The sequence below is a fragment of the Dendroctonus ponderosae genome, unplaced genomic scaffold (genome assembly GCF_020466585.1).
Source record: "Dendroctonus ponderosae isolate FM_Combo_2020 unplaced genomic scaffold, Dpon_F_20191213v2 Dpon_F_20191213_8, whole genome shotgun sequence".
Taxonomy (NCBI): Eukaryota; Metazoa; Arthropoda; class Insecta; order Coleoptera; family Curculionidae; genus Dendroctonus; species Dendroctonus ponderosae.
The window spans coordinates 11167052-11192405 of NW_026019016.1; the positions used below are offsets into that span (position 1 = coordinate 11167052).

Consider the following 25354-nt stretch of genomic DNA (forward strand, 5'->3'; position numbering starts at 1 on the left):
TTTCTTAAATATTAGTTAAATGTTATTTTGAAAATATTTGTTTCTAATATTTAATTAGCATGAAACAAATAAAATAATAATGGTTTTTCCTAGTACGTAATACTTTTTGTGTCTATATTAATGAATACATTCATGTATTCATTGTATCATAGGTTAATCTAATGAAAACTAAGTTGAGAAATAAGCTAAAAACGAGCACAATTTCATCTTTACTTCTTTACTGACTCATGTTTATTTTAGTATTCCTGTCAGTTTAAAAATTAAAAAAAACGTGCGATTTTATGGACGTATGATGATATAATAATGAAAAAAAATGAGTCAACCGATTTTCTACCGAAAAGTGTCGAGCTTATCTACCGAAACTCGATTTTCGGACCTGGCAACCCTGGCGCTAGGTCTAGTACGAGCTTGACTGTCAGACCGCTGTCAGTCTTCAGTTATCCCTCGTCCGAAGTGTTTATCTGTAAGAGTCCACATGGTATATGGTGTTCTGTACTTGTGTTCATCTATGCTGTACGCTAGACGCGAGCCACGCTTCCATTGACATTGGCTGAAATGTTTATACCTGTTCATTAGTGAAATAATCCACAATATTTCGGGATTATCAGAGAATTTTTAATTTTCGGAAATGTGCTGTTATGTGGTTTAATTCGGTAAGTAAAATGCAAAACTCCCAACGCAGAAGAACCACTTTGAGTGGTTCATCTGTGCAATCCTCTGTAGGTAGCTTATGTACTCTCACCTGATATACAAGGCTTCTAAGAACCCATGCATCGCTAAAAGCTATCATGGGATGGTAATTATTATCGAAAAATGTTTGTTATGAGATTATCTATAAGGTGGCCATAGTGTTAATCGGCAAAACGGCAGTCCTGGTATCAGATGGGGTCGCAAATAATTACCATCTTATCATTACATTTTGAGAAAATGCCGTTTTGTACCAATTGTCCTCTGGAATTCACGAATTTCCAAAACAAAACAAAGGACGCCATGATGGATCCTCAGGAGCAGAGGACAAATCCAACGTTGCCATTTACCACGATTGGTCATTTTTAATCTAACCCCACTTTTATTCGTTGGCAGTTTAAACAAGGAAAGAACTAGTTTTATCAATGAACTGTATGCAAGTACTAAAAGGATATTGACTTTTTGTCTGCCACAACATTTATTCTGCATGTTTTTGTTGCACTTAAAAGCAACAAACAACAATAAATAGTATAAGCTTGAAAGCTTTTAATTTAATTTAAAATTTTAGAACTCCAAATGGATAGTTTGAGAAAGGTTAGTTGACTAATCTCTTAATTATTAATACGTTTTAAAAAAACCTGTTTTTTTTTACAGAAAATAAATAAAATAGTCTCTATAAATATTTAACTGAATAAACATCACATCCTTGCAACCATTTTATAATACTTTTATAAGAACATTTCGTACAATACATTTTTGTGTTTATTACGATCAGGGGCAGATACTTTGCATACCCCCCTGAGCATATACTTTTAATTATTTTTTGCGACGTTCCGTAAACTGTAGATTAAGTTTAATATGGTTTGCTTTGTTGTCTTTTTAAAATACTATTTATTGTTGTTTTTAAGTGCAATAAAAATCCTACAGAATGAAGGTTGTGGTAGACAAAAAGTCAATATTTCTTTATTACTGCGCCCTCCCCTCAAGAAACTCTTAGATCCCCTGCTGATTACGATTAGTATCTGTTAAAAATACTTTGAGTACCTCATAATTTTTTAAACGTTAATACATTCTGTTTTTTTATACTTACATATTTTAAAGCATGGAGGACTGAGTATACTTCTAGTTGTGTTAGTTATTTAATAAGGAATACAATTTGTGAACATATTAATTTTGTTGGCTGCGGAAGATGTTTTTAAGTTAAATTATGAATGTTATTGATCTGAACATGTGCAGCAGCTGCTCAATTATAATTGGAATCATAATGACAAAATGTTGATTATGTTGAAAAAATAAACTGCAGAGCTTTCACCCGAACAATTAAAGCTTATAAACAATCAGTTAAACACACTTAAGTGTGTGATTAATAATTATTAATGCTTCTGTAAGTAATATTCCTGTGAAATGCTTATAACCAAGTATCACACTATTTTCCAGAGAACCATCAAATAAAACCACCTTTCTCTACCACAAAGAAAGGAAAAACTAAATATTGTTCCTTTAATAATAAAATAGGAGTCTACTAAAGAAAAAATACAAAATCAAATAAAAATAGTTCCTTCCTTGTCTAACCTGCCAACGAATAAATGTGGGGTTAGATGATGATGATGATGATTAGAAATGACCAAAATCGTGGTAAATGGCACGTTGGATTTGTACTTTGTTTACCTGCTCCTGTATCCTCGTGGTGCGATGAGCCACTCGTCAAATTATTCGTTATCAAGTGACAGTTGAGAACTTGTCAGACAGACTTGTTGATTTATTGGAGTTGATGACATTTATAAAAGAAAACAATAATTACACACTTTTCGATCTGTTTCTATTTCTTTAAAAGCCTGCTAAAGTTGATTAGAACAAAGCAAAGCAATCACACAGATGTAAACACCAATGTGACACCATTGTCAACAACAAAACAAGTATCAATTTACTATTTGTAGTTATAATTTTAGCCACTAGGGGGCGTCAGGCCTTTTGAACCCGCAAATTGAGAAAACATTTCTTAAATAAACTTTGTTGTTTTAGCATAATGGCAGATAGTGATAATGAAGGATTCGATAGCAATGATGCAGGAGTTAATTTAACAGGATTTTTATTTGGGAATATAGACGAATCAGGCAATTTGGAAAGCGATGTTTTCGATTCCGAATCACAGAAGCACCTGACCTTGCTAGGCAGGTTCGTTATTTTTTTTACTTTTGAGTACAGTATAACCCCTGTAATCCGAACTAGTTATTGCAAAAGCAAATTCAGACATTATGATTATTCAATTTGAATTTTGGGCATCGTCCGAACATAAAGTTGTTAGGGCTCGTGTAATGTGTGTCATTTCGGATTATGTTAATATCCATAAAACACCCTTAAGTGTCTTTCTATTTAAATAAACTATTCATTGTATTGGCATTCCCAATAATTATCCACGATCATTCTAACAGTTATAAATGCCCTCAACTACTTTATTTACGACACATTTGCTTTCTCACCCATGAAAGAGCTCTTAAAGCCTCCGTCCCATGCATCCGTTTATACGATGATACGATGGTACGAATGTGTTTCTATTGGTCAGAGATTTTAGACGTTCGTACGATCCCGATTTTAGCTGTCCCATGTATAACCGTGCTTGCCGGATTCACAATTTTATCTTACCATATCGAACCAAGACATCCTCGAGTTCAGTTCTACGGCTGAAAAATAAGCAGCGATAAATCCTATCAAAGTTTTTTGTTTGAAAATATCAGGTCGCACATGAAATTAAGCCAAAATATGAATTAACGTTGTAAAGAATTTTTAAGAAATATATGTCTTGAATATTCTGATAGAAAGCAAAATGATACGGCAACATTGCTTAAAATTGAGGTATAGATATTAATTAATTTAAATCGTAGATATAACTTAATATAAATAATAATTAAACGTAGACGAAGCTAAACATGTCTGGACTTTTTACGATTTTCTGTGGAATTTAAGTGCGTTTTGAGTATTATTATAAAATTAATGTTCAAAAATGTAATTTTACTTGTTTGTTTTCGTCAATGTTCCGGTATTCATATGTAGATAAGGTTTCGGAAGAAAGTTGATTCAATTCAATGAGATTCTCGGTACCAATCAATTAAAAAACACTTGTAAAATATTCGTTTATTTTATGTTATGAAATATGGTCTGGAACCCAAAATCGTGTATTTTAACTTTCCCTGTTGTGCCTAATCAATAATAATGAAAACAGAAGCACTTTGTTAATCCTATTTTGTCCTGAAAKCTTAGTCTTCATTATTAAAACTTACAATAAATTCAACATAAAATATATAAACAGTATCAAATCAATAAACAGATAATTTTGCATTCGAGCTTGTTGTCTTGTAAAAACTGCATTCGTTTATTTTCACATTGGAACGAAAAAGCACTCCTCCTTCGGAGTCGGGCTTTTTCGCCACCTTAATGGAGCTCAAAATTTAATGTAATTTAGACTACCAGTATTGAAATTATAAATTATTTTTGCCATCATGCGTTAAACAAGTTCACTATTTTATGGATTCTATAAATAATATGAAGTTATCACTTCTGTCGCGCGTCCCGTAACGCACATCTTTTTTTCCTTCTCCTGGTTTGAAGGACAAACATTTTGGAAGTGAGGAAGCTGTCTCTACCCGCACTGTTCGTATTAACACATTGTTGTTCGGACTAAGCGGCATATTCCGGATGTTCGTAGGACTGAAATCCGGATAAAAGCTCGGAAGAGAATAATAAAAGTTCGGATTTGAAAGRGTTTCAYTRTRMWCACATTTATGAACACATTTCRTATGTTTTACATTTGATTGATTTCTCGACTTTAATTCAGTTTTAAAATTTCGACATATTCAAGTGATAACAGTTACTCTCACAACAGTTTGATTTTTAGACTCGCTTTGCGATCAATGATTAAAGAAGTTATTGGGGAAGAAAAAATTCGGGATGATTCCGGAAGTGATTATGATGCATCCGAAGAAAGCCAAGGTGCGACTAGTCAAGAATCAAAATTTGGGGATGAATCTGACGATCTCGGATCTGAAACCTGTAAGTCGGATTAACCATCAATCGTAAATTAATTGATATTGCCAGTTTTGTACGTACAGGATTGAACTTTGGTCACCCCGTTTCAACATCTAATTTGAAAGTTAGACAAAAATGTTTAAAACGAAAGTTGTAGATTTTAACGTCTAGTTTATTTTAAGATAGTAACTATTCATACAGGGTGTCTCAAATTCAAGAGACAGACCAAACTTACCTTTTTTTGAATGAAATGCCGTACTTTTATTGCATATTCGAGCTATTCGTAAAATTCTAGGCCCATTCGATATAAATGTTCTATATTGATTTGCAACTGTTTTTGAGCTGTAGATAAGTTCTATCTATATTGTTAAGGCGGATTCATTTATTTACAAACTGTTTGTTGGGTATTTTAGCTCACACATTTTTGTCGTTAAAAAAGACAGACTTTCTTCACGTCTTTTATTACAGATTAATAAATAGTGCTCTTATTTCGCAATAAGAACGAATTATTTATCAAAAAGTCATCAAAAACTATCACTTAGAGGGTATCCTGCGACACTTGGCTCAAGATGTAAGAGCAAATTCCAATTAGTAAAGAAATTAATTTGAAAAATTACCTTGCCGTTTCGATAGCTATTTTCTGCCATGGTTATCAAAAGAACCTAAGTGAACCTAAAAAAGAGTATGTTAATAAATTGTGTAGCAATAGTAGGATCAAACAATATGTAAATATGTTTGAATATAAATTTCATAAGAATCAAGTTTTTCTCTTGTTGTAAAAGACATAGCTGACTTTGCAAAAAGGCACAACCTTGTTTCGTTCGTCACTTAAATTAATCAAATTATGTCTATTCTATTTGACGAATTCGAAGTTATTACCATTGGTAATAAGTACGGCCTTCCATTAAAAAAAAAGGGTTAGTTGGGTTTTGTATTTAACATTTTTCTCTAATTTTCAAATTATATGTTAAAACGGGGTGACCAAAGTTCAATCAATAACATTGTACACGCTTTCTCATCAAATATTTTTTGATTATAGACGATCAGAAATCCCCATCTGCACAGGACTTTTTTGACATTAATGAGATTGCTGATGATGAGGTAGACTACTAATTTATCTCGCAAATTAGCTTCTTGTTGTAAATCGGTAGAGTTTATAATAAACCGACTTATTTCAAATTTCAAGGATCAGCAGTCAATCATTCCAGAAAGTAGTTCTGCTATTAAGGAAGTACGCAATGATAAAAATCTCATGCCACCTCCACCTGCACCAAACACAAATGAAAATGCGGAAAACAATGCAAAAGGAGTTGAAAAGCGGAAACTGGATACGCCACTGGCCGCTATGCTACCTTCCAAATATGCTAACACAGATGTGACTGAGCTGTTTCCCGATTTTAGACATGAACAAGTTGGTTATTAATATACCGGCAATGGTGTTAATGAATTACAAATTTGGTCTTTCAGGTATTGCGATTTTCACGATTATTTTGTCTAGGCAAGTCTAACAGTCTTCCGAATATCTGGAAAAACGTCAGGAAAAAACGAAGAAAACGGAAACAGAAAGGTAGTCAGCCCGATTCCGATTCTTCAGACGAAGAAAAACCTAGAAATCGAGGATGGTTTTTTGACTATGAGAATAATGTACCCCCTGAAGGGATTAAGAGCGATGATGAGGTAAAAGCTGATAATAACTAGATTATAAGGTGTCTTAATCAACTTTTTGCATGTTTAGGAGAAATTCCTAAAACCCGTAGAACAGCAAAGCGAGTCAAATAAAGACGATTCAGAGAAAAAAGACGAATCAGGCCCTAAAGCAGCAGATTGGCGTTTTGGACCATCTCAAATTTGGTATGACATGTTAGACGTACCAGAAACAGGCGATGGATTTAATTACGGATTTAAACTCAAAGAAGAGAAAGAAGTAAGGGAAATTATTTCAAAGTTTTATAAAACTTTTGTCAGTAGTTCAAGATAGACTTACACAGGGTGAGTTTTAGTCGATGATAGTACAGGGATCTTGCAAACTACAGCAGATACGAAAAAAGGTTAAATGAACAAAGAATTGCAGTTTTGAATGCTCTACTCGAAAGCAATTTTCTTTTTTCAAAATTTGACAGGTCTCAAGGGATATTTGAAGACAACTATTTTATGACTTGATTTTTAAATAACTCGTAGTTCAGTCAGTATTAATCTGACAGTTCAACTACCGACGGTGGCGCTGCGGAACGTCAAATTAATCTTTGTCTAGTGAAAGTTGAGACTTGTCAGACTTGTTAATTTATTGGGGTGATGGCATTTATAACATAAAACAATACTTACACACTGTTGTGTTCCGAAAAGAACCATGGACAAAAATTCATACGCAGCTCATCATGCGCCGAATGTAAAGTTTGGGATACTGATAATTTATGCGGATGGAATTTGTGTTTTTCGAAAACTCATCACGGTGCTTTGAGAACTCCCGGATTCCGCTGCAATCTCTCTGGTTGAAATCTGTGGATCTCAATTTTTAAAGACAAAATTAAATCTGTTAACAATAATAATTAAATATGTTGATTAAGCGGAGCGACCCGTCGCGTTGCCCACGTTGGCCTGTAGTTGACGTGTGCAATTTTTTCGAAAACAGTCAGTAGCACAGACTGTTGGAATAAAAATGAAATAGCGTTCGATGCATCTGGTAGTTCATAAGATCTGCTCGCTAACGCAATTTACAATTCGACTCTACTGGGTTAATGAATGAATTTAATTGATAGGCTTCACCTACTTTTGATTAATACAAATGCGGTTAAACAAAACTGTAAAGGAAAGAAACAATTGAGCTATTTGTGCTGCTGAGTACACTATATTTTTTGTTTTTATTTTTTTCGTCTTCTTTCTTTTAAAATTCGTTGAAAGATAATTTTAGGAAAAACTACATAAGTTGGAGAATATTTTGAGGCATCAATGTATTCCTCAGTTCATTACGAACGTTTTAGTATAACGCAGAATTTTTATTCCAAGCCGTTGGAAGGTTAAGTCGTTTGAAGCAATTTTTAGCTGTTTCCCATGGACTTACATGTAAATTGTAACTCAGAAACTAAAAGAGTTAGGACGTTGAAATTATGTCAGGAAGTTACTCTCCAATAAACTAAGAAACCTACAGAATTTCAGCCTTGTAGCTCGGTGTGCACATAGTTAAATTTGGAGTTTTTATGGACAGACAAACAGACATATGTACATTTATTTTTATATATGTACATAGATTCAATGGTGCCATCAACCCGAGATGTTGAGCATCTTAGGAATCCCTAAAATTAATAATGGACTTACGAGCTTTCGTAGGCTTAAAGATTCCGATTTTTTGTAAGTGTTTACTGTTTACTTATTTTTGATAGCGGTTTTATTATTCGGCCGCTTATTAGAGCTTTGTGTCCGCGTGTAAGAGCTTCTTAATTTCTTATGAGGAAAATAGCATGTCCGCGTCCACTTAATAGAATGCCCGCTGATAAGAAAGTGTACACTGAAATCCATATGACAAAATTCGGTTCCAAGGAAAATGTCCGGTTAAGAGAGCTCTCCGCAAGTAGAGCTTTCACTGTAGTATTATTTTACTTAACAATACAGTTTGAGATAAAATGTAAGACACACTCAATGTTAGCAGCAAAGATATACTTTTGGACCTAAAGTATCAATTTACTATTTAACTTATTTGATCGTTGATTCCAGGAGGTAAAAGAAGAAAAACCCTCAGAGTTCGAGCCGTATCCAGACGAGGCATTTTTGATGGTGACTCAATTGCATTGGGAAAATGATATTATTTGGGATGGAAGCGAGCTGAAACATAAGGTAGGTGATTTGTCAACGGCATGAATACATTCAGGAAGTTTTTAGACATTTTCCTGCAAATTGCTTAATTGATTTAGATTTTCTGAATGATTTAAATTTGCTTTGTGATAAACTTTGTGATATTTGCTTATATCCGTTCGGTTTTCTAGAAATTGAATAGTAAGACAAATGCGGCCGGATGGGTTCCTAGTAGCTGTAATCGCACAGCTCAAGCATTCAGTCAACCAGGGAAAGTCAGCACCAATAGTATCCGAATGCCCCCCGTTACTAACCCTACAATAGCTGCTCTTAAGCAGAAGAATGCTATGTAAGTATGAAATGAATTTTATTAATTAGGCTTCATTTTTAAGCATTGTGTTCTTTTTCGTAGTGCGCTTGTAACTATTAATTATCTGATTCATTTGAGTGCAACTTTTGTTTTATTTTTTAATAAATCTGTTTTCAGTATTCCCATCAAGCCCAGAACAGAACAGGAGCAAGATGATACCTGGTATTCAATATTTCCAGTAGAAAATGAAGACTTAGTGTATGGGAGATGGGAGGACGATGTGATTTGGGATGCTGAGAATATGAATTCCATTCCAAAACCCTCTATACTGACTTTAGATCCCAATGATGAAAATATTATTTTAGGTATACAAATTACCGTTTAGTTAAAAGTTTTCATCAACTAATATTATTTCATTTTGTGTTATAGGAATTCCCGATGACATTGATCCATCGAAACAAATCGCAGGCCAAGCCACTCCAGTTAAGGTGAAAATACCCCACCCTCATGTTAAAAAATCGAAGATTTTGCTCGGAAAAGCTGGTGTTATTAACGTGTTACAAGAAGATACGCCACCACCGCCTCCAAAATCGCCAGATCGAGATCCATTTAATATTTCCAATGATATGTAAGTCATCTGAACAGATTGTATTTTGTTCCCAAATTTTCAACCACGATTAGAGTTGAAAAATAAACCTAGAAACACTATGAGTATTCAAGTCAGATTTAACTATTTGTGTTTCACTTTCAGTTACTATCAGCCTCGTACTTCTGAAACAACCATGCGACTTAAAGTAGGGGGAGCGAATTTAATCCCACATTCTACGCCAGTGGTAGAACTGCGAGTACCTTTTATTCAAACTCACATGGGCCCCATGAGATTGAGAAATTTTCATCGCCCGCCTATGAAACGTTTTTCTCATGGACCACTCGCTATGCCTGGACCGCATTCTGCTTTGCCATTGGTAAGCATGACGATTCTATATTTAAATACAGGATGATGTTAAACATTGTTAATTCTTAGGTAAAGCACATTAAAAAGAAAGCGAAACAAAGGGAACAGGAACGAATGGCATCAGGAGGGGGTGATGTGTTTTTCATGAGAACTCCTGAAGATCTTACTGGGAGAGATGGAGATTTAATTCTCGTGGAATTTTGTGAGGAACACCCACCTTTAATGAATCAAGTAAGGCATCACACTTTTCTGATGTAAGAGTCAAATTGTAAAATGTATTCAATATTTTCAGGTGGGAATGTGTTCTAAAATCAAAAACTATTATAAAAGAAAAGCTGCTAAAGATAGCGGTCCACCCTCATATAGATATGGGGAGACGGCCTACGCACATACTTCGCCATTTCTGGGCATTCTTCATCCAGGACAGTCGATTCAGGCAATTGAGAACAATATGTATAGAGCTCCAATTTATAGTCATCAAATGCCAACTTCGGGTGAGCATTTTTCATTAATTAATGGGCTATGCTATTGAGTCTACTGACTAGATTAGAGGTCGGCAACCTGCGGCTGGTAAGCCGCTTGCTGCTCAGTGGAATCATACAGTTTGCTCAACGTTACGTCACGTATAAAGCGCTTTGTCCGATACTAGCTTTATTCGCGGTAACGATTCCGATCGCATACGCGTAGAGGCATTGTTTAGGGAAATTAACTTATATTAATAATCTCACCAAATGAACTTCGGTCATAAGTTTTGTCAGTAAATTTTGCGTACACAGCGGAAGCGCGCCTATCGGGCAGAGGAACCCCCATTTTCTTGGTATAAATAAACCTGCACAGATTGAGTCAGGATAGTCAGTCCCGTTTTTCTTCAGGATACCTTCTGTATGATCCAGGTTGTTTATGGACCGCGCTTACTTTATGTGAACAAAACCTGGCTGATTCTATCTTTTAATTATAGACAAAAGTGAATTACATTTTTGCCGTTTCGTGTGCAGATATTTTCCTTGTCTAGCCAGAACGGTTGGCTGTAGATAAACTATATTTAGCAAGTGCCAGGTAGTTTTACCCGAATTTAAGGGACTTACCCTTAAATTCGGGCCCTTTGACTAAAGGTTCGCTCGTGCGATTGATGCATGCGTCTGCCGCATATGGCATAACATGTTTATGGGTTTACTAGCGCTCGGAAGCGCTGCTAAGTGGCCCGTGTGAAATGGCTCTTAGACGCACATCATTTTTTTGACATCCTTACTTTTGGCGCAAGCTTATTGTTTTATGTATGTTAAAGTAGAATATTATTTTTTTTATAGATATGTGTTAGTTTTAGTATTGTTATTATCGTTGCCAAGTACCAAAAATACAAACCTTCTATTATTATTATTATTATTTGAATGGGATTTCCATTATAACTACTACAACAACTACTCGTGGTATGGCCACTAATTCTTTACAACAAATTCTAGTGGGATTGCCACTAATTTGTTTACAGCAAATTCCAGTCGGATTGACACTAATTTTTGCAAAAGTGGGATTGCGACTAACTTTTGCAAACAATGGCATTGCCACCAACTTTTGCAAACAGTGGGATTGTCACACGGTGCTCTTTGCGCACAGACGTTTCCAAGAGCGTTTGTATCTGTGATGGATTTATCCACAAAAATAGTAAACCCATTAATTGCAAAATGACATTCTCACATACAGTTATCCGGCTTCTTTCTATTAAGGAAGTTCTATTAAGAAGTTTATCCCCCTTGCCACCGGAAGCAAAACCAAAAAAAAGAAGAAGAAGTAAATAGCCAATCTTCTGCTCTTATTTTGCATAATGCTGTCGAAGGGCTCAGTACTAAAAGGTTTTTCTTTATTCTTTGAAAATATTAAGAAGGCGTATTTGCTGAGTTCAGTAATGATTAGTGGCTGCAAAATGTTTATATCTCCGTTGATGACATCGCATTTAAATAGATTGGCCAGAGAGCCAGATCAACTAGATGTGATATTTCACACACTCTTTTAGAAGCAATACTTACGTTAGTTCAAGACCTGGAGAATGGACCGTTACTATATCTCAAGAGATAATAGAAACTGTTCGGGTTGTCATATTAAAAGTGCATGTTTTGTCATCGCAATTGAAAAATACAAGTGTTAACACTTCAAAAATTTTAGATCCGAAAAACCTTCTCTATCCTTCTTAGCACATAGTGATAAAATTGCGCGAGTTGAATTTTCCACTATTCCCAAATATTGATAGAGCTCAATTTAAATTGTAGTTGTTAGATTTTAAAAACAAAGAATTATGGACAGAATAGTTCATACATTTGCAATCGTAACTAGAAAATTTAGCCAGAGAAAAAGGAAAATTGGCTGTCAGACACAGATATTTAGGATCAATTGAAAATCTATGCTTGTGGCACCTTGACAATTTTCAGATGAACTTACTATTGTGAAGAAACCAAACAAAAAATGGCCTTTAACGCCAGAAATGTTACCGACCCCTGGACTAGACATATTTTAGTTGTACTTTTATTGAAAACCTATTGATTTTTTCTTTTTCTTTGTTGTAGATTTTCTTGTAATACGCACTCGACAACAATATTATATTCGCGAAATCGATGCGTTATACGTCGCTGGTCAGGAGTGCCCACTCTATGAAGTACCAGGACCAAATTCGAAGCGAGCCAACAATTTTGTCAGGGATTTTTTACAAGTCTTTATTTATCGTTTGTTTTGGAAGAGTCGTGATAATCCACGACGCATTAAAATGGACGATATAAAAAGAGCATTTCCGTCACATTCAGAAAGCAGCATACGCAAAAGACTGAAGTTGTGCGCCGATTTTAAAAGAACGGGCATGGACTCAAATTGGTGGGTGATTAAACCGGAATTCAGACTTCCAACTGAAGAGGAAATTAGAGCGATGGTGTCGCCGGAACAGTGCTGTTCTTATTTCAGTATGGTTGCTGCAGAACAAAGGTAACACATTATTTAATTATGCGCAGGAATGAAACATCGTAGTAGCAATTAATGGAAATTGAGCATATAGACTTTAATGGTGCAATTTACCTTGAACAAATAATCATGTAAAACTAAGGTAAATGTACCTAATATGGTCCATGCACCTGTTATGGACCACCCAAAGTGGTTTGTGTTTTTGTTTAAGCAAAAATTATTTTTTGTTTGTAAAACCTTGGCAATTTTATAAGAAAATATTATTTTTTGGCTTAAATAATTGCGTTTTAGTTAGTCATTTTATAGAGGTGAAGACGGTCACCATGGTTAGGCAGTATAAAACAAAATCGGTATTAATTTTAAGAACTACAATGAAGAAAACGTCGCTAGATCTCTCGAAGATATTCGACAAGGCAGGCAAAGAAAAAGAAAAAAAAGACAGACTGCAGAAAATAACATAATTCAAGATCCACCTTACCCGATATAAAAAAAGGAATAAAAACGAAGAAACATGCCAGACAGTGCTTAATTTCACAAGAACTTTCACATAAACTTAATAACAATAAGAATACGCGTCTCACAAGGTGCTAAGACTATTTTTAACGCTTAATAAAGGCTCGTCCGCCCTTTAAACCACACAAAGGGGTGAACGCCGACACTATTTATCTAAAAATAAAATGAATGAAAAGTTCATTTGTTTTATTATGGAATTCGACAAAGGAGACACGGAAGAAATTATTTTATTGGAAATTTTCTGTTCAAAATTATAATTTTTATTAAGAAAAAACTGAAAAAATCGTTCCTTCACCCCGAACGACGGTTAAATGAACGATGAATGAACCAATTATGAACACATCGATCCATATTAGGGTGATGATCTCTAAGTCAAAGAGTTGAGTTTATTGTGCTCCCATGAAAAAATAGTTGAAGTTAATATAAGTTAAATGATGATTCAGTTGTTGCAACCAGTTTTGGACCTTGGTTCATAATTGGACCATTTGATGCCATTTTTGAATCGAACTGCAAGGCCAAATGCAGCTAGAAAAAGCGTCAGAAGTTCAAAGCAGATGAGGAATCAAAGATATCGGAAATAGATGTTGCTAGGCAAAATGCTACAATACAAAGAAAAAAGTCGTTCGAAAATTCTGATTGCAATCCACGTCAGGTTGCGATCCAAGGTCCATCCACAAATAAAAGCAATGAGAAAATTCCATCGCTATTTAAACGAGTTTTTTTGGCCTGACGCAAATATTGAAGAAACTGAAAGAACGAATGAAAGAAAACAGCGTCAGTTGTCACATCTTCACCAATGTTGGAATATTTGGACTGAGAAAACAAAATTGAGCAATTGGAAAAAGAGAGGAAAAGAAATGAAAGAAAAAAGATAAAAAGAAAGAAGAAAATGGCCAGTTTCAATTGAATCAACATCATCGGAAGACAGCCATTAAGTGGGCAAGAATCTTGCGAGTCAAACTGGCAAGAACGAAGTGGGGTAAGCGAGTCTGGTAAGGTAACAAAGAAATTTGTGACTTTAAAGAAGGAGACTTTGTTCTGGCCCGGTTTGCAGGGGCTAAAAAATCATGTGATCATGTCAATTGTCATGTGATCTGAGTGTTAACAAACATTTTACTGTTGAAGAAGGTGACGAATCTGTGGTTAGCATTAGTCAGATTATTACTGTTCTTCCAACTCCTGACGTCTAGATAATTGAAATAAAGTGAATTTATATTTTTCCTAAAAAATTGGAGTGACGGAAAATTCATTGTTATAATTCATAAAATAAATTTAGATGCGTTTAAGTAATCGTTCCGATATTAATTTTAAGTTCTGCCAATTTTAGTGTTATTTCCTTAAATAGCCTTTTATTTTCACGAAATATTATCTAAATGTAATCAAAGATACAGTCATTTATTTATGAGCGTGTGAAGAATATACTTAACTAGTAGTATGTACTGAGCTACTCTTCTGGTGGTCCACAACTGGAACATAAAAAATATATATGTCCATAATTGGTGTGTGGGTAGCAATAGAAATTTAGGCTAAATTACCTCAAATGGCCCACAATAGGAGCAGTTACTTAAGTACTGTTGTCTTAAAATCAGCTTTTATATCTCTATTGCCGTGAAGAAACACATCCAATGAACATTCGCATATGCCATTCTAGGTTGAAGGACGCTGGCTATGGTGAAAAGTTTATTTTAACACCTGCTGAAGATGACGATGAAGAAATGCAGTCGAAAATGGAAGACGAAGTAAAAGTGGCCCCTTGGAATACAACCAGAGCGTATATTCAGGCAATGAAGGGCAAATGTCTTCTGCAATTAACTGGACCTGCTGATCCTACAGGTTGTGGCGAAGGTTTTAGTTATGTGCGTGTTCCCAACAAACCCACTCAAAGCAAAGAAGAGCAGGAGTCACAACCAAAAAGAACTGTTACAGGTATGTAAAGCATTAACTGGTTAGTTTCCGGAAATGCATGTGTCGAAAATTTAGGCACGGACGCTGATTTAAGAAGATTGTCTCTAAACAATGCAAAAGCCCTATTACGTAAATTCGGCGTCCCCGAAGAGGAAATTAAAAAATTATCTCGATGGGAAGTTATCGATGTGGTGCGTACTCTTTCTACGGAAAAAGCTAAAGCCGGCGAAGAAGGAATGGATAAATTCTCCAGGGGGAATCGGTTTTCTATTGCGGAACACCAAGAGCGGTATAAAGAAGAATGTCAAAGAATTTTTGATCTTCAAAATCGAGTATTAGCAAGTGAGGAAGTTTTGAGCACCGACGAAGGTAATGTATTTATTCATCGTTCTTAGCTGTTTTTTTAAATAAATTTCAATTCTTACAGGTGAAAGCTCCGAAGATGAAAGCGACGAGGATATTGAAGAGATGGGCAAAAACATAGAAAATATGCTGGCAAACAAAAAAACCAGTACCCAACTGTCTTTGGAAAGAGAGGAGCAAGAGAGGCAAGAGCTTAGAAAAATGATCATGGAAGGTGACAAAGAGAGGAAAGAAAAGAAGAAAGATGAGGATGAAAGTCAGGAGCAAGGTATTTTTCGCAGAATCGGTTTTATTACTGACTACTTAATAATTGCACCATCATAGGACGAATTCTGAAGATCATGAGAACATTCAAGAATACAGATGGCAAAGAATATACTCGAGTGGAATATGTTCGAAAACCAGCTGTAATAGATGCCTATGTGAAAATTCGAACCACCAAAGATGATAGCTTTATTAGACAGTTTGCAACATTGGACGAAGCACAAAAGGAAGAGATGAAAAGGGAGAAAAGGCGCATACAAGAACAGCTAAGGCGCATAAAGAGAAATCAGGAAAAGGAAAGGTATGTAAACTCCTTGTTGTCGATTGTGTCCTTTTCTGTATTAACAATAATTTATTACTTGTTATTTAAATTTATTTATAACAATTAGATATACTTGCAGACCGATCGTCATTGATGCATTTGGGTTATCTACAATTTTTTTATTTTTTCAATCACCCGAAAATTTTACAAGAACTAAACTTGTTTTAGAATGAGTTTGAATCATCATTCATCAAGCTCTACGTTAATTCCACACGTACCATCAGAAAAACTGCCTAATCCAAGTGACTCCCCAACGCTAAATCTAGCGACTCCATCCAAAGCAGTTACGCAAAGTCCATCGAAATCTCGAAGACGCACAAAACTAAAACCAGATCTCAAGCTCAAATGTGGTGCTTGCGGGCAAGTTGGACATATGAGAACAAACAAAGCTTGTCCTTTATATCAGAATTCAGGTGAGCAGTGCTGTATTTTGTCTTGAAAAATCAACTTGCCAAAAAATTCTGGTTGATTGTACAGAATTGGAATGTTTTCAATTTAAATTTTGTACCCAAGGTGTCTCTGGTACTCCCATGAGCGTCTCTTTGAATGAAGAACAAGACGATGAAATTGACAGACAGTTAAATACAGACGATGAAGATTTAGTCAACGTTGATGGAACCAAAGTGAAATTATCTTCAAAGCTTATCAAGCATGCTGAGGAGATGAAACGAAAAAGCCTTCTTCTCAAAGTACCAAAGGATGCGCTTGGCAAAAAACGAAAAAGAGGTATGTGATATATGTTATAAGCAATCTAAAAATTCATGATAACTTCATAATCGTCGCTATCGGGGCAACAGTGGCCTAGCTCAAAATTATAGTTAGATTATTATAGAAACAAATAGTAGAAATATATAACTACAGGGCCATATTTTGCTAAAAACTGGCTTTTTACTTCGTTTCGTGACATTTCTGATTCGCACTTCTCTGAACGCAATTCGAACGGAAACCCTTCGAAAAGACAACCGGCTTAAAAGTGCAGTTTCAGTGGTAAGATCGGTGATTGCGACTCGCTGCTGCGTTTGACCGTAGTCACAGTCGCAGCGTGGTTTGGGTGGTGCGTCTATAACTGCAACAGATCAATTCGTGAGGTACATTTGAGAAAAATACTGTTATAAAATAGTCCTTATTTTGTTAGAAAAGGAGGAAAAGAAGAACAATTTCTTAGAAAATATTCTAATACATACAATTTAGCCACCGCTTTTTTCCCACTGATGGGGCTATTTTTCTCCATCCATTTTTTACGGCAAAATTTTCATAATTTTCATTTTTATAATCATGAATCGATGGGTATTTTCAGACTTCCGCAATTAAAATGTCATCCTCTATTCGCTAAAAAATGAGCCATTTTCGCAAAATCGTAGTTGCGACTGCGATTTGACTGGTCCGTCTACCAGTTGAATCGCATTAGCTGCGACTCGAGCCGCTGCGTTTCTAGTCTGAACGCACGACCGAAATCGTTGGGCAAAGTACAAGAAAAGAGTAAGTTGCAATCAGCCGCGAGTCACCATCGCACCACTAAAACTGCACCTTAAGACTGACCATATCGGTCAGTTAAAAATTATAAAAGGCTTGACACTTAACTGATTATCAAAGAACATTATCGCTTGCGCAATAGCTAAGAATGCCACAACATTTTACAAAGAGCGCAAAAATAAAAAAAAGATTAGTGCATCAACTCAAATAAAATCAGCTGATTCCAGCTACCAAATAAAAAGTTCTGGTAGTTTTATCCCCGCCTTTTATAAAAAGGCCTTTTGTATAGATCGTGTGTTCTTTTGCATGATAACGCCCTTGGTATAAATGGGTTTGTTTCTTAAATAGGTGTTTCAGATATACATTGTGATTATCTGAAGCGGCCGAATAAGTCAGCCAATCGAAGAAGAACAGATCCTCTTGTAGTGCTATCTAGCATTTTCGAAGCCGTGTTAAATGAAATGAGAGATATGCCCGATGTCCAACCCTTTATATTTCCGGTCAATCAGAAATTGGTCTTGGACTACTACAAAATCATTCAGCGACCGATGGATCTGCAGACTATCAGAGAAAGTTTGAGGTAATGTTGTTTGTATGTCTAACTGGAATGTCCAGATGGAATTATTTATAAAGCAACTAGATTTAAAATTAGTAAATTTAAATTCTTATTTGCAGGCAAAAAAAGTATCAAAGCCGAGAAGAATTTTTAGCAGACGTAAATCAAATTGTGGAAAACTCCACGTTGTACAACGGCCCAAAAAGCAGCTTAACTGTAGCAGCAACTCGTATGCTTAATAAGTGCGTGGAACGGCTGAGAGAAAAGGAAGATCGGTTGATGCGATTGGAGAAGGCTATTAATCCATTGTTGGATAACGATCAAGTGGCGTTTACTTATTTGTTGGAAAATATCATGAATACGAAGTTAAGAGCAATGTCCGAGTCTTGGCCATTCCACAAGCCGGTTAACAAAAAGAGCGTGAAGGATTACTACACGATTGTAAAGAGGCCTATGGATTTGGAAACAATTTCAAACAGGATTTTGAGTAAGTATTAAGAAAACAATTCGCTTTAAATGGAGCCTAAAACCGTTTTTTTTTTTAATTTTTAGCCCACAGATATCACAATCGTCATGATTTTCAAGTGGATGTTGAGCAAATTTTGGAGAACTGCATTTTGTATAATGGAAAGGACTCGCCATTTACTGAAAAAGCGGAAATGTTAGTGAACAGCTGCAAAGCAGCATTAGATGAGGTAAAAACTCATATTGTGAGTGTTCGAACTGTTCTATTTATGCATTTTCTAGTTTGATGAACATTTAACCGTGCTGGAAAACAAGCTCGCTGTAGAACAGGAGAAAGCAGCACAAGATGATGAATCGTGGATGGTGGGTGAAGAGGAGAGTTACACCCTAAATGAACAAGATAGAATTGTAAGAACAAGTACAAGTCGAGAGAGTTGACATTTTGAAAACGAATTACTTTTTAGAGTCAACTAAGTTCTCCAGATCATGGCATGTCGCCAGGCAAAATGCAACCTGACGATTATGATTTCGTTGACGTGGAGGGCGACGTTCACATGGACGAATCGATGCTTATTCCAAAGAATTTGAAAAAACGCTTTAAATCTGATGAAGCTGCCACTCTGGAACAGGATCTCCAATTTTCAAGTGAAGACGAATTGGATGAGGTAATAATACAGTTCAATTAGAAATTTATTATTTATAAGCTTCCGGCGTGTTACTCGGTGTTTAGATCGATAAATATATTTTCTATGCTTTGACCGCAATCAACAACTCTTTTGCCGGGATGCAGCGTTAGGTTTTTATTTATTTTTTTCTTAAGTTAATGACTTGACCATGGGTATTAGGTAGCTTCTGTTTGTAAGCCGCGTGGATTGGGAATTTAATCCGGTCGGAAATTATTCCTATTCATGTTTATGAAATGTGGTTGCTGCGTCTATTCTTCTTTCTTGTTCTTGTGGTCTGGTGGGAAGTGCTTCTCTCTTTCAGGATGGTTTTATGTTAATTTTAAATATTGATCTAATTGTCGTGATGACCCATAACATGATCGGTAGACTGTTTTTTTTTGTTGATTATAAACTAAAGTACGTGAGTAAAAATTTTGAGCCTTGCAGGAATAAGTCAAAAAAGTTTATTTTTGAGCACCTTGCGTGCGCGGTATACCCATGAGGGCCCCCTTCAACGCGGTATCATTATGCTGCATTTTTAGGTATTACTGACCACTCTAAAAAGTTTCATGCTTATTGGAATAAGGCATTTACATAACATTTATTTACACTTTTCAAAAATTGTTGCTGATGTTTGCTCCCACATTGGCGCGGTAGTCTGCGGGTTTCTTTACTTCTGATATCAAAGCTTCAAAATGAGTAAAAATCAGCTTGTAAAAAATTGTAGCAATAAATTGATCGACGACGTTGCCGAGTCGCACGCCCTTCAGCGGTACTATTACTATCGCCCATTTAAAATTTAAAATTAATAAGATGAACAGTTAATTTCAAATGGTAAATTACAATTGTGAAGCCGTCAAGTTCCGTCAGAATTAATTTGTTAGCACCAAACATAAGTTGTAAATGGTACATTTTCATTTAGGTGCCTCTAACCGAGTTTGAAAGCGATCAAAATGATCAAAAAGGAATTTTGATCTCCGCCGAAATTCCAATGGCAGATGACGATAGTCAACAAGCTGCGGAAGCCATGGTACAATTGGGTTCCATGGGTTTCTACCAACAAGAAGAATTGGCGGAAGCCGAAACGCTGATGTTTAAAGGTAATTGTTTGAAACATTCCAAACAAGCTACTGATTATTTTATTATGTGTGCGCTTAAGGGTTTAATTAATCTTATTTTGAGTAATCAGTTGGTTTCACCTAATTGTTTTTGTAGAGGAAAGTATGGATGTCGATCCAAACTATGATCCGTCCGATTTTCTGATGTCCGGCTTAGCGTCTGTTCGCAAAGTTGAAGATCCTATTCAAGGGCAAGACATCAAGATCCACGATGATTTGGCAGTTAGTGAAAGCGATGAAGAATTGCGTAATGATTTGGAGCCGGAACCCGAAAATAATCCCGAAGACGATGACGGGGTTTGGTTTTAGGCAAAAGGCCCGAAGAGGGAATGGCAATAAAACAACTTAACATTATTTACTTCAAGTTTTCGAATGAAAACTTCAATTAAATAATACAGTATTAATTATTATAGTAAAAACAAGCGAATATTTAGATTGTACATAAAATGTATCGATTAGCAGCTATTTTTTGCATCGTGCAATATGCAAAATAATGTTGTTTTACTTGGTATATTTATTTTACAACAGATGAGTCAATCCCCCGTGTACATTGGCTAAAGTTGATTTAATGCAAGTTGTAAAACCTCCACTGTGAAATCAGCATCTTCCTTGGTGATGCACATGGGAGGTTTAATACGTAGGACCTGTCGAAAAATACTTCATTACAAACTTTCACTAAGCAGTTGTTAGTAGTTGATTTTGTTTTCGTCTTGGGTAAAGTTTATAGGAGTATGTAAATATTGTGAATTGTAAATATTAGTCTACTAGAAGATTTAAGATTGCTAATTATTTTTTTGTTTATGCTATTACTTTTGAAAAATCAAGTATAGGTTATTTAATGAAAAAGTACATACATTTCCATGCAGTCCTCCTTTCCCGAGAATTACACCCATTTCCAGACAGTTTTCCCATAGTGTCATGAATTTACTTGACTCTAAAGGCGCTCTGGTAGCTTTATCTGACACCAACTCTACACCAATCATTAGGCCTTGGCCTCGAACATCGCCAACATTCGCACTATGTTCTTTCAGCTTTTCAAGTTCAAGTAGAAGATGCGTCCCAACCTTCTTGGAATTTTCTTGTAAGTTTTCTTCTTCAATTATCTGAAGCTTTCATATAGTACTAAACGTTACAAGCGTGGCAATAGATTCATACGTTTAGAACGGTTAAACCAACAATAGATGATATTGGGTTCCCGCCAAAGGTATTAAAATGGGTAGCCTTTGTTAGACTCTGGGCAACTTCAGCGGTAGTCGCTACAGCAGCTAGAGGAAACCCGTTCCCAATTCCCTTAGCCATGGTTACAATATCGGGTTCGATGTCATGCGACTCAAAGCCCCAAAAATGGTCTCCAGTTCTCCCAAAACCAGTCTGAACCTGCAAAGCATCGTTCAAATGAAGAATGGAGGAATTCACCTCATTACCTCATCTGAAACAAATACTCCTCCGGATGCTTTCACTGTGGCATGCACTCCCTTGATGTAGTTTGTGGGATATTGGACTACACCACCAACCCCTTGAATACTTTCAGCGAAAATTCCAGCAATGCCATTTGCAGGAAATTCATACTTCAGTTCTTCCTGGAACTGGTTCAAATAATTCTGGCCCGCTTCACATTCGGCAATTTTACAACTGCAGCTTCTATCAGCTTGTACTGGTCCTTCCCTGCAATGGCTGCCACCCCAAATGCCTTTATAGACATCCGGATTCATAGTCTGAAATGTTCAATTGATGAGAGAGATTGAGAAGAGTTGGATGTAACTGTGATTTTTAAGTGTTAACGCGCCTCGTAATCTGTTTAAATACGATTAAGTACATATCTTGATATTAACAAATGGGCGAAACAATAGAAAACTGAAACTGAATCGGGCGCGTGGAACTACCGAATGAAATCCACAGATACCAGCAGAAGAACTTCCGTTGAATGGGTTTCCCCATGGGGAACCTTGCTTGGATCGATCTCGGATTGCCATCCTTGCTTGGATATTTGAATCAAATTCCGCAACTTTATTGCTACTTAGAACTCTGTGATTTGTGATTCGACTCCCTTTTCTCCCACTGTCCACGTTCAGTCGGTAATTCCCCGTCATCGCGAAATTCGTGGGTTTCCCCGAATCAGTTTTTTCCGGGCGTCTCGATCGATCGTCTGTAAATACCCGCGGAGAGTGGCGCCCTGCACGACAGTGCTTGGGATTATTTTTCCGGTTAAAAGCGTTCAGGGTAGTTTTCCTCATTGCTCTGTTAAAGACACTACATTTTCATACAGGCTTACCTTAAAAAAGCCAGGATTTTGCATGACTGGATATTTATAATATCCATTACTAGTCAGAGCCATAGTCTGGTAGGTCATGCCATGGTAGCAATTTTGGAAAGACACTATATTGTGCTTTCCAGTGAAGCTTCTTGCTAGCAGCACCGCTAAATCATTGGCTTCTGAACCGCTATTTACGAAGTAAATTACCTATAGACGCATAAAAACCATTAGGTTTTGATAAAAATCCAAATATTTTAGTATGTCTCGTGACAAATACCTACCTTTAGCTTCTCGGGTAGCTTGCTTGCAAGTTTCTCCGCGTATTCGTGTATTTTTGGATGATAGTACACATTGGAGCAATGTCCCAAAGTCCTAATTTGTTCATTAACTGCCTCTGATATTCGTCTACAAAGAATAAATCAAGAAATATCTTTCCGCTTTAAAACGTGTTTTAAACAATCTTACGGATGAGAATGACCAACGGAGACTGTGCATATTCCGCCAAACATATCCAAGTATCGTTTGCCATCCAGATCAAACAGCCATTGTTTGTGCCCTTGGTGAATTGCCAAGGGTTTACTGTAGTACGTTGTAAGGACAGGATTTAAGCAAGATTTCCGAATATCTGCCATTTTCTTAAAGGAAGGGCCCTACAAATCCGACAATTTTTTTTTAATTTATATTATGTGTATAATACATATCGTGGGCTTAAAGCTAAAACTGACCAAGTCCAAAATATAAATTTTTGGTAAATACAGTTAAACCGAGCCAAAAATTATATCAGAATCCTTTTGGAAGCTTGCTCATAAAAACATTTTAGTACACCTGTTTTGCAGATCATATATATATTTTTTAAATTACCTACAAACACAAAAACGGCAATTTTGGACTTGGGACGTTTACAGTTAAACCCACTATATGTTCTATTACTGCTGGGTTTATTGGGCGATAGATTGCTGAAGAAAACATTATATTTTCTAGGATAACGTTTCGACTATATCGAATATCGAAATATTATATAGTCAATGATAATGGCTTAAATATACCCGAAACGTAGGCGCATGAAAAATACTGTTTCTCTTCCATAATTTATCCGATAAACGGACTTTTAGTAGATTCTATATATGTAGTTGTTGCAATATAAACAATTGCATAGTAACGTCTATAAATTCTTATTTTTTTCAATAATAATCGGCCTGCAAAAACCATTTATTGAAGAATTTTCACATATTTATTTATATTCTAATAAGCTGTAGTCACTCTTTCAGTGGATTCTGTATGGTTGCTGCGATTTAAGCATTTCAGTGTTGCGTCTTAAATTCTATTTTTTTCTATAATAATCGATCTCCAAAAATGTATTGAAAAGAATGGCGCTTTTTGCGTTATTTAATGTTAATAAAATCACCAAAATTCAAACGATACCAGGAGAACTAGTTCGCTGTGTAAAAATTTCTAAAACCTTACTTTGTTGCATTTTGGAACAATGAAATTTGCAAAATGTTTATATATGTAAAATGTTTATTATTATGCAAGATAAGTGTGTATTCAAATATTAATTAATTTATTAAAACTTTAATCGATATTAAAACCATTAATCCATTGAAAAGCTCTATTTTATGCTTGAAAGTAATCTGATTTGGCTATTTATCTATAATTCTAGTCAAAAACTCTATGCTTTTTTACCTTATACTGATTAGGAACAAAATCACATTCCGGCAGTTTAGGCAACGAACTGTATCGTCTAAAATTAAATATTTTATCTCTCATCTTGAACTGTTTCCTTATGGAAGAAACATATTCTACTGATAGGACCGTTTCGAGCGATAATTAAAAATCTGGGACATTATCATATAATGGAACAGAATAAGCCGATTTTTGATTATTCGATACCAAGCTTAATTGACCTTTATATTTACATATTAGTGTTGTTTCAACATGTATGTCCTTTTTAATATCTAACACAGAGATAACAGCGCGAATATGGTATATTAGTATAAAACAGCGGATAGGGCGGTATATCTTTATACCTACGAGTTTTATCCGGTCGTGGATCCTTAGAATCGTTTTCTCAAACATTCCCTCAATACTTGATTCAGATTCGATGGAAAGTTCAGAATTTTTTTAAGGAAATCGTGTAAGTATGGTAGTGAAAATTGGTCGTTTTCAGTCAGCAATTCCTTTGTTGGACATTTTCAAGACTATGAGAGTCAATTTTCGTCTGCAAAAGGTGCTCATTTCAAGTGGCTACTTAATTTCGTTTCAAAGTTGGATCTGTTTAAAACAGGGCGTATAATTTTGAGAACACGTTAGGTTTTTAGGCTGCGGTCGAAAAAAAACAGATATTTGTTTGATGTAAATTTCAGAACTTTCAGGATCAACTACAGAGGGTGAAAATTTCAAAATACTGCTTGGAAGTTGTATTTTTCTAAAATAGGTCGTGTAATGTGGAGAAAATGCTCATTTTTTGGGCAGCATTGACTTGGTCAGGAGTCGGTTCCGTTTCAATAAAATTTTCAGGAGTTTCAGAAATAATTCTTATCTGCAAATCGTGCAAGTTAGTGCGAATTAAATTAGAAGAAAAAGTAGTAATTTAAGATTAGTATTTATTTAAAAATCTATTTTCTTCTCTATTAAATCTATTAAAAAGTCTTGAATAAATATATATAAATGGTTGAGGTGGATTCATGCCTTCAAAATCAATTTTGTTGGGTATTTCGTCTCAAAACTTTAGATTTTTTAAATGGCAAACATTTCC

General features: G+C 35.6%; 2 protein-coding genes across 4 annotated transcripts; one reads left to right on the forward strand and one right to left on the reverse strand.

Annotated features, from left to right (window-relative positions):
• The first annotated feature begins 410 nt into the window (after positions 1 to 410).
• On the forward strand, positions 411 to 21131 carry LOC109536138 (transcription initiation factor TFIID subunit 1). Of its 2 annotated transcripts, none has more exons than XM_019902229.2 (28): positions 411 to 653; positions 2710 to 2862; positions 4580 to 4734; positions 5750 to 5811; positions 5897 to 6121; positions 6178 to 6387; positions 6446 to 6634; positions 8419 to 8538; positions 8688 to 8845; positions 8984 to 9171; positions 9236 to 9434; positions 9558 to 9771; positions 9831 to 9992; positions 10054 to 10255; positions 12317 to 12725; positions 14866 to 15140; positions 15195 to 15488; positions 15547 to 15750; positions 15807 to 16047; positions 16237 to 16481; positions 16582 to 16794; positions 17890 to 18121; positions 18217 to 18584; positions 18650 to 18792; positions 18845 to 18970; positions 19027 to 19227; positions 20150 to 20327; positions 20443 to 21131. In XM_019902229.2, exons 2-28 carry the CDS (start codon positions 2714 to 2716, stop codon positions 20652 to 20654), a joined length of 5574 nt encoding a protein of 1857 aa, XP_019757788.1. In that variant the 5' UTR covers positions 411 to 653; positions 2710 to 2713; the 3' UTR covers positions 20655 to 21131. The 2 variants fall into 2 exon arrangements, with proteins under 2 accessions (XP_019757788.1, XP_019757789.1); XM_019902230.2 differs by having other exon boundaries at positions 17899 to 18121.
• On the reverse strand, positions 20695 to 24436 carry LOC109536139 (alanine--glyoxylate aminotransferase 2, mitochondrial). 2 transcript variants are annotated; one of them, XM_019902231.2, is made up of 8 exons: positions 24283 to 24436; positions 23065 to 23249; positions 22881 to 23004; positions 22618 to 22806; positions 21770 to 22060; positions 21501 to 21722; positions 21200 to 21448; positions 20695 to 20989 (listed from the first exon to the last, which is right to left on the reverse strand). In XM_019902231.2, exons 1-8 carry the CDS (start codon positions 24364 to 24366, stop codon positions 20900 to 20902), a joined length of 1434 nt encoding a protein of 477 aa, XP_019757790.2. In that variant the 5' UTR covers positions 24367 to 24436; the 3' UTR covers positions 20695 to 20899. The 2 variants fall into 2 exon arrangements, with proteins under 2 accessions (XP_019757790.2, XP_019757791.2); XM_019902232.2 differs by lacking the exon at positions 24283 to 24436 and adding an exon at positions 23515 to 23605.
• Positions 24437 to 25354: the final 918 nt, after the last annotated feature.